The sequence below is a fragment of the Cherax quadricarinatus genome, chromosome 43 (assembly GCF_038502225.1).
Source record: "Cherax quadricarinatus isolate ZL_2023a chromosome 43, ASM3850222v1, whole genome shotgun sequence".
In the NCBI taxonomy this organism is placed as follows: Eukaryota; Metazoa; Arthropoda; class Malacostraca; order Decapoda; family Parastacidae; genus Cherax; species Cherax quadricarinatus.
Genome location: NC_091334.1, coordinates 28,868,766 through 28,880,806, shown reverse-complemented (window position 1 = coordinate 28,880,806; position 12,041 = coordinate 28,868,766). Strand labels below are relative to the sequence as shown.

At 55.1% G+C, this 12,041-nt stretch overlaps 1 protein-coding gene across 1 annotated transcript in view; it reads right to left on the bottom strand.

Annotated features, from left to right (window-relative positions):
* LOC128694106 (macrophage mannose receptor 1-like) overlaps positions 1-12,041 on the bottom strand; it is a 148,496-nt gene that overhangs the window by 129,169 nt on the left and 7,286 nt on the right. Inside the window, exon 4 of the mRNA XM_070093818.1 lies at positions 7,398-7,579. Within this exon, the coding sequence (XP_069949919.1) occupies positions 7,398-7,579 (182 nt within the window). The remainder of the gene's footprint in view (positions 1-7,397; positions 7,580-12,041) is intronic.

The following is a 12,041-nucleotide window of genomic DNA, read 5'->3' as shown; positions in this document are numbered from 1 at the left end:
TCACCCTGGAGGAGTGTTATCCACCCCGGGTCACCCTGGAGGAGTGTTATCCACCCCGGGTAACCCTGGAGGAGTGTTATCCACCCAGGGTAACCCTGGAGGAGTGTTATCCACCCCGGGTAACCCTGGAGGAGTGTTATCCACCCCGGGTCACCCTGGAGGAGTGTTATCCACCCCGGGTAACCCTGGAGGAGTGTTATCCACCCCGGGTAACCCTGGAGGAGTGTTATCCACCCCGGGTAACCCTGGAGGAGTGTTATCCACCCCGGGTAACCCTGGAGGAGTGTTATCCACCCCGGGTAACCCTGGAGGAGTGTTATCCACCCCGGGTAACCCTGGAGGAGTGTTATCCACCCCGGGTAACCCTGGAGGAGTGTTATCCACCCCGGGTAACCCTGGAGGAGTGTTATCCACCCCGGGTCACCCTGGAGGAGTGTTATCCACCCCGGGTCACCCTGGAGGAGTGTTATCCACCCCGGGACACCATGGAGGAGTGTTATCCACCCCGGGTCACCCTGGAGGAGTGTTATCCACCCCGGGTCACCCTGGAGGAGTGTTATCCACCCCGGGTCACCCTGGAGGAGTGTTATCCACCCCGGGTCACCCTGGAGGAGTGTTATCCACCCCGGGTCACCCTGGAGGAGTGTTATCCACCCCGGGTCACCCTGGAGGAGTGTTATCCACCCCGGGTCACCCTGGAGGAGTGTTATCCACCCCGGGTCACCCTGGAGGAGTGTTATCCACCCCGGGTCACCCTGGAGGAGTGTGATCCCCCCCGGGTCACCCTGGAGGAGTGTTATCCACCCCGGGTCACCCTGGAGGAGTGTTATCCACCCCGGGTCACCCTGGAGGAGTGTTATCCACCCCGGGTCACCCTGGAGGAGTGTTATCCACCCCGGGTCACCCTGGAGGAGTGTTATCCACCCCGGGTCACCCTGGAGGAGTGTTATCCACCCCGGGTCACCCTGGAGGAGTGTTATCCACCCCGGGTCACCCTGGAGGAGTGTTATCCACCCCGGGTCACCCTGGAGGAGTGTTATCCACCCCGGGTCACCCTGGAGGAGTGTTATCCACCCCGGGTCACCCTGGAGGAGTGTTATCCACCCCGGGTCACCCTGGAGGAGTGTTATCCACCCCGGGTCACCCTGGAGGAGTGTTATCCACCCCGGGTCACCCTGGAGGAGTGTTATCCACCCCGGGTCACCCTGGAGGAGTGTTATCCACCCCGGGTCACCCTGGAGGAGTGTTATCCACCCCGGGTCACCCTGGAGGAGTGTTATCCACCCCGGGTCACCCTGGAGGAGTGTTATCCACCCCGGGTCACCCTGGAGGAGTGTTATCCACCCCGGGTCACCCTGGAGGAGTGTTATCCACCCCGGGTCACCCTGGAGGAGTGTTATCCACCCCGGGTCACCCTGGAGGAGTGTTATCCACCCCGGGTCACCCTGGAGGAGTGTTATCCACCCCGGGTCACCCTGGAGGAGTGTTATCCACCCAGGGTCACCCTGGAGGAGTGTTATCCACCCAGGGTCACCCTGGAGGAGTGTTATCCACCCAGGGTCACCCTGGAGGAGTGTTATCCACCCAGGGTCACCCTGGAGGAGTGTTATCCACCCAGGGTCACCCTGGAGGAGTGTTATCCACCCAGGGTCACCCTGGAGGAGTGTTATCCACCCAGGGTCACCCTGGAGGAGTGTTATCCACCCAGGGTCACCCTGGAGGAGTGTTATCCACCCAGGGTCACCCTGGAGGAGTGTTATCCACCCAGGGTCACCCTGGAGGAGTGTTATCCACCCCGGGTCACCCTGGAGGAGTGTTATCCACCCAGGGTCACCCTGGAGGAGTGTTATCCACCCAGGGTCACCCTGGAGGAGTGTTATCCACCCAGGGTCACCCTGGAGGAGTGTTATCCACCCAGGGTCACCCTGGAGGAGTGTTATCCACCCCGGGTAACCCTGGAGGAGTGTTATCCACCCCGGGTCACCCTGGAGGAGTGTTATCCACCCCGGGTCACCCTGGAGGAGTGTTATCCACCCCGGGACACCCTGGAGGAGTGTTATCCACCCCGGGTCACCCTGGAGGAGTGTTATCCACCCCGGGTCACCCTGGAGGAGTTTTATCCACCCCGGGTCACCCTGGAGGAGTGTTATCCACCCCGGGTAACCCTGGAGGAGTGTTATCCACCCCGGGTAACCCTGGAGGAGTGTTATCCACCCCGGGTCACCCTGGAGGAGTGTTATCCACCCCGGGTAACCCTGGAGGAGTGTTATCCACCCCGGGTAACCCTGGAGGAGTGTTATCCACCCCGGGTCACCCTGGAGGAGTGTTATCCACCCCGGGTCACCCTGGAGGAGTGTTATCCACCCCGGGTAACCCTGGAGGAGTGTTATCCACCCCGGGTAACCCTGGAGGAGTGTTATCCACCCCGGGTAACCCTGGAGGAGTGTTATCCACCCCGGGTAACCCTGGAGGAGTGTTATCCACCCCGGGTAACCCTGGAGGAGTGTTATCCACCCCGGGTAACCCTGGAGGAGTGTTATCCACCCCGGGTAACCCTGGAGGAGTGTTATCCACCCCGGGTAACCCTGGAGGAGTGTTATCCACCCCGGGTAACCCTGGAGGAGTGTTATCCACCCCGGATCACCCTGGAGGAGTGTTATCCACCCCGGGTCACCCTGGAGGAGTGTTATCCACCCCGGGTCACCCTGGAGGAGTGTTATCCACCCCGGGTCACCCTGGAGGAGTGTTATCCACCCCGGGTCACCCTGGAGGAGTGTTATCCACCCCGGGTCACCCTGGAGGAGTGTTATCCACCCCGGGTCACCCTGGAGGAGTGTTATCCACCCCGGGTCACCCTGGAGGAGTGTTATCCACCCCGGGTCACCCTGGAGGAGTGTTATCCACCCCGGGTCACCCTGGAGGAGTGTTATCCACCCCGGGTCACCCTGGAGGAGTGTTATCCACCCCGGGTCACCCTGGAGGAGTGTTATCCACCCCGGGTCACCCTGGAGGAGTGTTATCCACCCCGGGTCACCCTGGAGGAGTGTTATCCACCCCGGGTCACCCTGGAGGAGTGTTATCCACCCCGGGTCACCCTGGAGGAGTGTTATCCACCCCGGGTCACCCTGGAGGAGTGTTATCCACCCCGGGTCACCCTGGAGGAGTGTTATCCACCCCGGGTCACCCTGGAGGAGTGTTATCCACCCCGGGTCACCCTGGAGGAGTGTTATCCACCCCGGGTCACCCTGGAGGAGTGTTATCCACCCCGGGTCACCCTGGAGGAGTGTTATCCACCCCGGGTCACCCTGGAGGAGTGTTATCCACCCCGGGTCACCCTGGAGGAGTGTTATCCACCCCGGGTCACCCTGGAGGAGTGTTATCCACCCCGGGTCACCCTGGAGGAGTGTTATCCACCCCGGGTCACCCTGGAGGAGTGTTATCCACCCCGGGTCACCCTGGAGGAGTGTTATCCACCCCGGGTCACCCTGGAGGAGTGTTATCCACCCCGGGTCACCCTGGAGGAGTGTTATCCACCCCGGGTCACCCTGGAGGAGTGTTATCCACCCCGGGTCACCCTGGAGGAGTGTTATCCACCCCGGGTCACCCTGGAGGAGTGTTATCCACCCCGGGTCACCCTGGAGGAGTGTTATCCACCCCGGGTCACCCTGGAGGAGTGTTATCCACCCCGGGTCACCCTGGAGGAGTGTTATCCACCCCGGGTCACCCTGGAGGAGTGTTATCCACCCCGGGTCACCCTGGAGGAGTGTTATCCACCCCGGGTCACCCTGGAGGAGTGTTATCCACCCCGGGTCACCCTGGAGGAGTGTTATCCACCCCGGGTCACCCTGGAGGAGTGTTATCCACCCCGGGTCACCCTGGAGGAGTGTTATCCACCCCGGGTCACCCTGGAGGAGTGTTATCCACCCCGGGTCACCCTGGAGGAGTGTTATCCACCCCGGGTCACCCTGGAGGAGTGTTATCCACCCCGGGTCACCCTGGAGGAGTGTTATCCACCCCGGGTCACCCTGGAGGAGTGTTATCCACCCCGGGTCACCCTGGAGGAGTGTTATCCACCCCGGGTCACCCTGGAGGAGTGTTATCCACCCCGGGTCACCCTGGAGGAGTGTTATCCACCCCGGGTCACCCTGGAGGAGTGTTATCCACCCAGGGTCACCCTGGAGGAGTGTTATCCACCCAGGGTCACCCTGGAGGAGTGTTATCCACCCAGGGTCACCCTGGAGGAGTGTTATCCACCCAGGGTCACCCTGGAGGAGTGTTATCCACCCAGGGTCACCCTGGAGGAGTGTTATCCACCCAGGGTCACCCTGGAGGAGTGTTATCCACCCAGGGTCACCCTGGAGGAGTGTTATCCACCCAGGGTCACCCTGGAGGAGTGTTATCCACCCAGGGTCACCCTGGAGGAGTGTTATCCACCCAGGGTCACCCTGGAGGAGTGTTATCCACCCAGGGTCACCCTGGAGGAGTGTTGGAGGATCCACCCAGGGTCACCCTGGAGGTGTGTTATCCACCCAGGGTCACCCTGGAGGAGTGTTATCCACCCAGGGTCACCCTGGAGGAGTGTTATCCACCCAGGGTCACCCTGGAGGAGTGTTATCCACCCAGGGTCACCCTGGAGGAGTGTTATCCACCCAGGGTCACCCTGGAGGAGTGTTATCCACCCAGGGTCACCCTGGAGGAGTGTTATCCACCCAGGGTCACCCTGGAGGAGTGTTATCCACCCAGGGTCACCCTGGAGGAGTGTTATCCACCCAGGGTCACCCTGGAGGAGTGTTATCCACCCAGGGTCACCCTGGAGGAGTGTTATCCACCCAGGGTCACCCTGGAGGAGTGTTATCCACCCAGGGTCACCCTGGAGGAGTGTTATCCACCCAGGGTCACCCTGGAGGAGTGTTATCCACCCAGGGTCACCCTGGAGGAGTGTTATCCACCCAGGGTCACCCTGGAGGAGTGTTATCCACCCCGGGTCACCCTGGAGGAGTGTTATCCACCCCGGGTCACCCTGGAGGAGTGTTATCCACCCCGGGTCACCCTGGAGGAGTGTTATCCACCCCGGGTCACCCTGGAGGAGTGTTATCCACCCCGGGTCACCCTGGAGGAGTGTTATCCACCCCGGGTCACCCTGGAGGAGTGTTATCCACCCCGGGTCACCCTGGAGGAGTGTTATCCACCCCGGGTCACCCTGGAGGAGTGTTATCCACCCCGGGTCACCCTGGAGGAGTGTTATCCACCCCGGGTCACCCTGGAGGAGTGTTATCCACCCCGGGTCACCCTGGAGGAGTGTTATCCACCCCGGGTCACCCTGGAGGAGTGTTATCCACCCCGGGTCACCCTGGAGGAGTGTTATCCACCCCGGGTCACCCTGGAGGAGTGTTATCCACCCCGGGTCACCCTGGAGGAGTGTTATCCACCCCGGGTCACCCTGGAGGAGTGTTATCCACCCCGGGTCACCCTGGAGGAGTGTTATCCACCCCGGGTCACCCTGGAGGAGTGTTGTCCACCCCGGGTCACCCTGGAGGAGTGTTATCCACCCCGGGTCACCCTGGAGGAGTGTTATCCACCCCGGGTCACCCTGGAGGAGTGTTATCCACCCCGGGTCACCCTGGAGGAGTGTTATCCACCCCGGGTCACCCTGGAGGAGTGTTATCCACCCCGGGTCACCCTGGAGGAGTGTTATCCACCCCGGGTCACCCTGGAGGAGTGTTATCCACCCCGGGTCACCCTGGAGGAGTGTTATCCACCCCGGGTCACCCTGGAGGAGTGTTATCCACCCCGGGTCACCCTGGAGGAGTGTTATCCACCCCGGGTCACCCTGGAGGAGTGTTATCCACACCGGGTCACCCTGGAGGAGTGTTATCCACCCCGGGTCACCCTGGAGGAGTGTTATCCACCCCGGGTCACCCTGGAGGAGTGTTATCCACCCCGGGTCACCCTGGAGGAGTGTTATCCACCCCGGGTCACCCTGGAGGAGTGTTATCCACCCCGGGTCACCGTGGAGGAGTGTTATCCACCCCGGGTCACCCTGGAGGAGTGTTATCCACCCCGGGTCACCCTGGAGGAGTGTTATCCACCCCGGGTCACCCTGGAGGAGTGTTATCCACCCCGGGTCACCCTGGAGGAGTGTTATCCACCCCGGGTCACCCTGGAGGAGTGTTATCCACCCCGGGTCACCCTGGAGGAGTGTTATCCACCCCGGGTCACCCTGGAGGAGTGTTATCCACCCCGGGTCACCCTGGAGGAGTGTTATCCACCCCGGGTCACCCTGGAGGAGTGTTATCCACCCCGGGTCACCCTGGAGGAGTGTTATCCACCCCGGGTCACCCTGGAGGAGTGTTATCCACCCCGGGTAACCCTGGAGGAGTGTTATCCACCCCGGGTAACCCTGGAGGAGTGTTATCCACCCCGGGTAACCCTGGAGGAGTGTTATCCACCCCGGGTAACCCTGGAGGAGTGTTATCCACCCCGGGTAACCCTGGAGGAGTGTTATCCACCCCGGGTAACCCTGGAGGAGTGTTATCCACCCAGGGTAACCCTGGAGGAGTGTTATCCACCCCGGGTAACCCTGGAGGAGTGTTATCCACCCCGGGTAACCCTGGAGGAGTGTTATCCACCCCGGGTAACCCTGGAGGAGTGTTATCCACCCCGGGTAACCCTGGAGGAGTGTTATCCACCCCGGGTAACCCTGGAGGAGTGTTATCCACCCAGGGTAACCCTGGAGGAGTGTTATCCACCCCGGGTAACCCTGGAGGAGTGGGTAACCCTGGAGGAGTGTTATCCACCCAGGGTAACCCTGGAGGAGTGTTATCCACCCAGGGTAACCCTGGAGGAGTGTTATCCACCCAGGGTAACCCTGGAGGAGTGTTATCCACCCAGGGTAACCCTGGAGGAGTGTTATCCACCCCAGGTAACCCTGGAGTAGTGTTATCCACCCAGGGTAACCCTGGAGGAGTGGTATCCACCCCGGGGAACCCTGGAGGAGTGTTATCCACCCAGGGTAACCCTGGAGGAGTGTTATCCACCCCGGGTAACCCTGGAGGAGTGTTATCCACCCCGGGTAACCCTGGAGGAGTGTTATCCACCCCGGGTAACCCTGGAGGAGTGTTATCCACCCAGGGTAACCCTGGAGGAGTGTTATCCACCCAGGGTAACCCTGGAGGAGTGTTATCCACCCAGGGTAACCCTGGAGGAGTGTTATCCACCCAGGGTAACCCTGGAGGAGTGTTATCCACCCAGGGTAACCCTGGAGGAGTGTTATCCACCCAGGGTAACCCTGGAGGAGTGTTATCCACCCCAGGTAACCCTGGAGGAGTGTTATCCACCCCGGGTAACCCTGGAGGAGTGTTATCCACCCAGGGTAACCCTGGGGTTCAGGGACCTACTCTGTAACAACGGTTCACTATTAGGTGCCACCCATCACTGCACGTGGCTGTGGGCGGCTGGGTGGGCGGCTCTATGGGCAGCTGGGTGGATGGCTCGGTGGGCGGCTGGGTGGGTGGCTCGTTGGGCGGCTGGGTGGGTGGCTGGGTGGGCGGCTGAGTGGGTGTAGTAATCTCATACTCACCTGAAGGAAATGTTGCATATTAAAATTATCATAGTAATTATCGTAATTATCGTAATTATCATCGTAATTATCATCGTAATTATCATCGTAATTATCATCGTAATTATCATCGTAATTATTATGGTACTGGTCGAAGAGTTTATCTTGTAGACGTCGTCGTAAGTTATGTTTACCTGCTTAATGTTTGGGCCGGGTAAGATGTCAGCTGACCACAGGGTAGGAGATGTCAGCTGACCACAGGGTAGGAGATGTCAGCTGCCCACAGGGTAGGAGATGTCAGCTGCCCACAGGGTAGGAGATGTCAGCTGCCCACAGGGTAGGAGATGTCAGCTGCCCACAGGGTAGGAGATGTCAGCTGACCACAGGGTAGGAGATGTCAGCTGACCACAGGGTAGGAGATGTCAGCTGACCACAGGGTAGGAGATGTCAGCTGCCCACAGGGTAGGAGATGTCAGCTGACCACAGGGTAGGAGATGTCAGCTGCCCACAGGGTAGGAGATGTCAGCTGCCCACAGGGTAGGAGATGTCAGCTGACCACAGGGTAGGAGATGTCAGCTGACCACAGGGTAGGAGATGTCAGCTGACCACAGGGTAGGAGATGTCAGCTGACCACAGGGTAGGAGATGTCAGCTGACCACAGGGTAGGAGATGTCAGCTGACCACAGGGTAGGAGATGTCAGCTGCCCACAGGGTAGGAGATGTCAGCTGACCACAGGGTAGGAGATGTCAGCTGACCACAGGGTAGGAGATGTCAGCTGACCACAGGGTAGGAGATGTCAGCTGACCACAGGGTAGGAGATGTCAGCTGACCACAGGGTAGGAGATGTCAGCTGACCACAGGGTAGGAGATGTCAGCTGACCAAAGGGTAGGAGATATCAGCTGACCAAAGGGTAGGAGATGTCAGCTGACCACAGGGTTGGTATTTCTTCCCTGGGTGAGCCATTCTATTCCACCACTGGCACCCGGAGTATACCAGGAGGGTGTTCCGGGGGTCAACGCCCCCACGGCCCGGTCCGTGGTCAGGTCTCGTTATGGACCAGGGTTCGATCAACCAGGCTGTTACTGCTGGCCGCATATAAACTAACGTATGACACAGCCTGGCTGGTCAAGTACTAACTTGAGGTGCCTGTCCAGCTCTCCCTTGAAGACAGTCAGGGGTCTATTGGTAATCCCCCTTATGAATGCTGGGAGGCAGTTGAACAGGTTTGGGCCCCTGACACTGTGTTGTCTCAGTGTATGTCAATAATTATGTGGGGTGATCAAAGCAGAAGGTCAATGTTATTCTTTAAATGCTTATTTTATTTGCGGTTCGTGGTACAGAGGCAGTGTGTTTTAAGTGCCCAGGCCCAGGGAGGCCATACCCATGAGGGAGAGACAGAGTAGCACCTTGTTTCCCGAGTAAAGTTGGCTGCCCAAGGGCGAGGCAGTCGTGGTATGAGCCGAGTATGCCCACCGAGGTTTGCCCTCTGCTGGAATCTATGGAAACTAACCAAGTAGGTTTACTGTCTACATTTTGCTCGGCCACGTACCCATGGTCGTCCTCGACCATGACTCTGAAAAAAAAACTCGGTCCCTCTCTCTGGCAGGAACAGGGCACAGAACACAGTATGTAAAAGTCAAGGACTCTAACCCATGTTGTACTGGCTCGTCTCATGGTGAACGAGAACCACATCATGCTTTAACCCGCAGGACCACCAAATCCTACAAGAATGGTGCAGCCAGCAGACCTAGCTGTTTTACCGCCATCTGAGGACATATGTCCTCGGACGTATTCCAACGTACGAAACAGCCCAGCTGATACGGCACCGACTTTAAGTACCTGTCCAGCTCCCTCTAGAAGGCAGCCAGGGGTCTACTGGTAATTCCCCTTATGCCTGGTGGGAGGCTGTTGAACAGTCTTGAGCCCCAGACACTTATGGTGCTTTCTCTTAGTGTACCAATGGTGCCCCTGCTTATACTTTTGTAGGGAGTGATTTCTGTGTGCAGATTAGGGACTAGTCAGACTAAGATTATGATGTATCTGTCTCGCTTGTGTTCCAGTGAGTACAAGTCAAGTGCTACAAAGCGTTCCCAGTAGTTGAGGTGTTTGACAGACCTCATATGTGCAGTAAAAGTTCTCTGTACACTCTCTAGATCTAGAGTTTCACCCGCCTTGAACGGTACTGGTCTGAAGACGACACTGGCGGGTGAAACGTTTCCAGAATAAAGATTCACAAGTGTAACGCATGCTTCTCATTAATTAAAACTTATGATGTTACTGAATTTTGATCAAATAAATGTTTGTATTATTATTATTATTATTATTATTATTATCAGACCGCATAAGTAACAGTTTTATTGAAGAAATTACCATATACTGGTTAACAATATCAGAAGAATGACTCTTTGGATCGATTCTAAACCTTTAATGCTGGTTTATCGCACTTAGAAAGCAGCATTTTCACTGTTGATAAATTTAACGACAGAGAAAATGCTTAAAATTGTTGGAATTTGTGATCTAACCTAAAAAATACCACGACTGATCGGCTTGAAACCTTCAATATTACTGCATCTTACTTGAAAATAAATTTCTTTTGGATTCTATAACATCCAATTTATTAATTTTATTTATAAAATTTTTAGTTTGTTTCATTTTTTAGTTTATTTCATTTTTTATTTCGTATATTTTTCAATCAATTCTCTTTATTTTGTTTAAAAAATATTAAGTTTTTATCTAAACTAACAGATAAAAAGTTGATTTTTTTTATTAACACATCTCCCACCTTCTCCTAATTTCCAAATCACGGATTTTCTGCATTATATTCACACCACACATTGCCCTCACGCACGACATCTCCACTGCCTCCAGCCTTCTCCTTGTTGCAACATTCACCACTCATGCGTCACACCCATAAAAGAGTGTTGGCACCATTATACTCGCATACATTCCCTTCTGTGCTCTCATAGATAAGGTTCTGTGTCTCCACAGACTCCTCAGTGCACCACTCACCTTTTTCCTCTTGTCAGTTCTGTTATTCACTTCATCTTTCATGGACCCATCTGCTGATGCTTCCTCCATACTTCCTCCCTCTATTCTGATATCCAGTCTTTTATTATCTAATTTTTTTTTATCCTTATCACCTTATTCTTTCCTTCGTTCACTTTTAATTTCGTTTTTTACTCACCCTACCAAACTCATCGACCAACTTCTGCAACTTCTCTTTGGAATTTCCCAAAAGCACAGTGTCATCAGCAAAGAGCAACTGTGACAATTCCCACTGTGTTAGATTCTTTATCTTTTATCCCCACACTCTTGCCAACATCCGAGCATTCACTTCTCTTACAACCCCATCTATATACATATAACCCGTACATAGGAGAAGGGAGTTTACGGCGACATTTCGGTTCGACTTGGACCATTTACAAAGTCACACTAACAGAAAAGAGAAAAGGAGGCAGTATATATACTGCCTCCTTAACGGTATTGTGCCTTTTTGTTAGTTATCCATCTATAAATATATCGAACAACCACGGTGACATCACACATCCCTGTCTAAGGCCTACTTTTATTGGGAAATAATCTCCCTCTCTCCCACATACTCTAACCTGAGCCTCACTATCCTCATAAAAACTCATCATTGTTTTCAGTAACCTACCTCCTATTATATTCATTTGTAACATCTGCTACATTGCTTCCCTATCATAAATGCAACGAAGACGTTTTTACCCTCATCTAAGTACTGTTCATCTATGTTTCACTGTAAACACTTGGTCTACACAGCCCCTACTCTTCCTAAATCCTCCTTGTTCATCTGCTATCCTGCTCTCCATCTTACTCATAATTCTTTCAATGACTACCATACACTTTACCAGGTATACTCAACAGAATTATTCCCTTATAATTTTTACACTCTTTTGTCCCCTTTGCCTTTATACACAGGAACTATCCCTGCTCTCTGCTAATCCCTAGGTATCTTACCCTCGTCCATACGTTTACTCGGTACTAGCACCAGCCATTTCAAAACTTCATCCCCACCAGCTTTGAGCATTTCTATCTTTATCCCATCAATCCCAGCTGATTTATCCCCTTTCATTCTATCCACTGCCTCACGAACTTCCCCCACACTCACAACTGACTTTTCCTCACTCCTACAAGATGTTATTCCTCCCTGCCATATACACAAAATCACAGGTTTCCTGTCTTCATTCACATTTAAGAGTTCCTCAAAATATTCTCCTGATATAGCTCTCCTCTCCATTAGTTCCGTAGGCTTTCTTATTAATCTCACTCCAAAACTTTTCTTATTCTCAGCTAAATTTTGTGACACTTCACCCACTCTCTCTCATTTTCTCTCCTTCTACATTGCTTCACCACTCTCTTAACCTCTTCTTTTGTCTCCATATACTCCTCCTCTTGCTGTTTCTGGTATATGTGAGTAACATGAGGCAGGGATGGAGTCAGCGGTGTCCCTGATTGCAGGC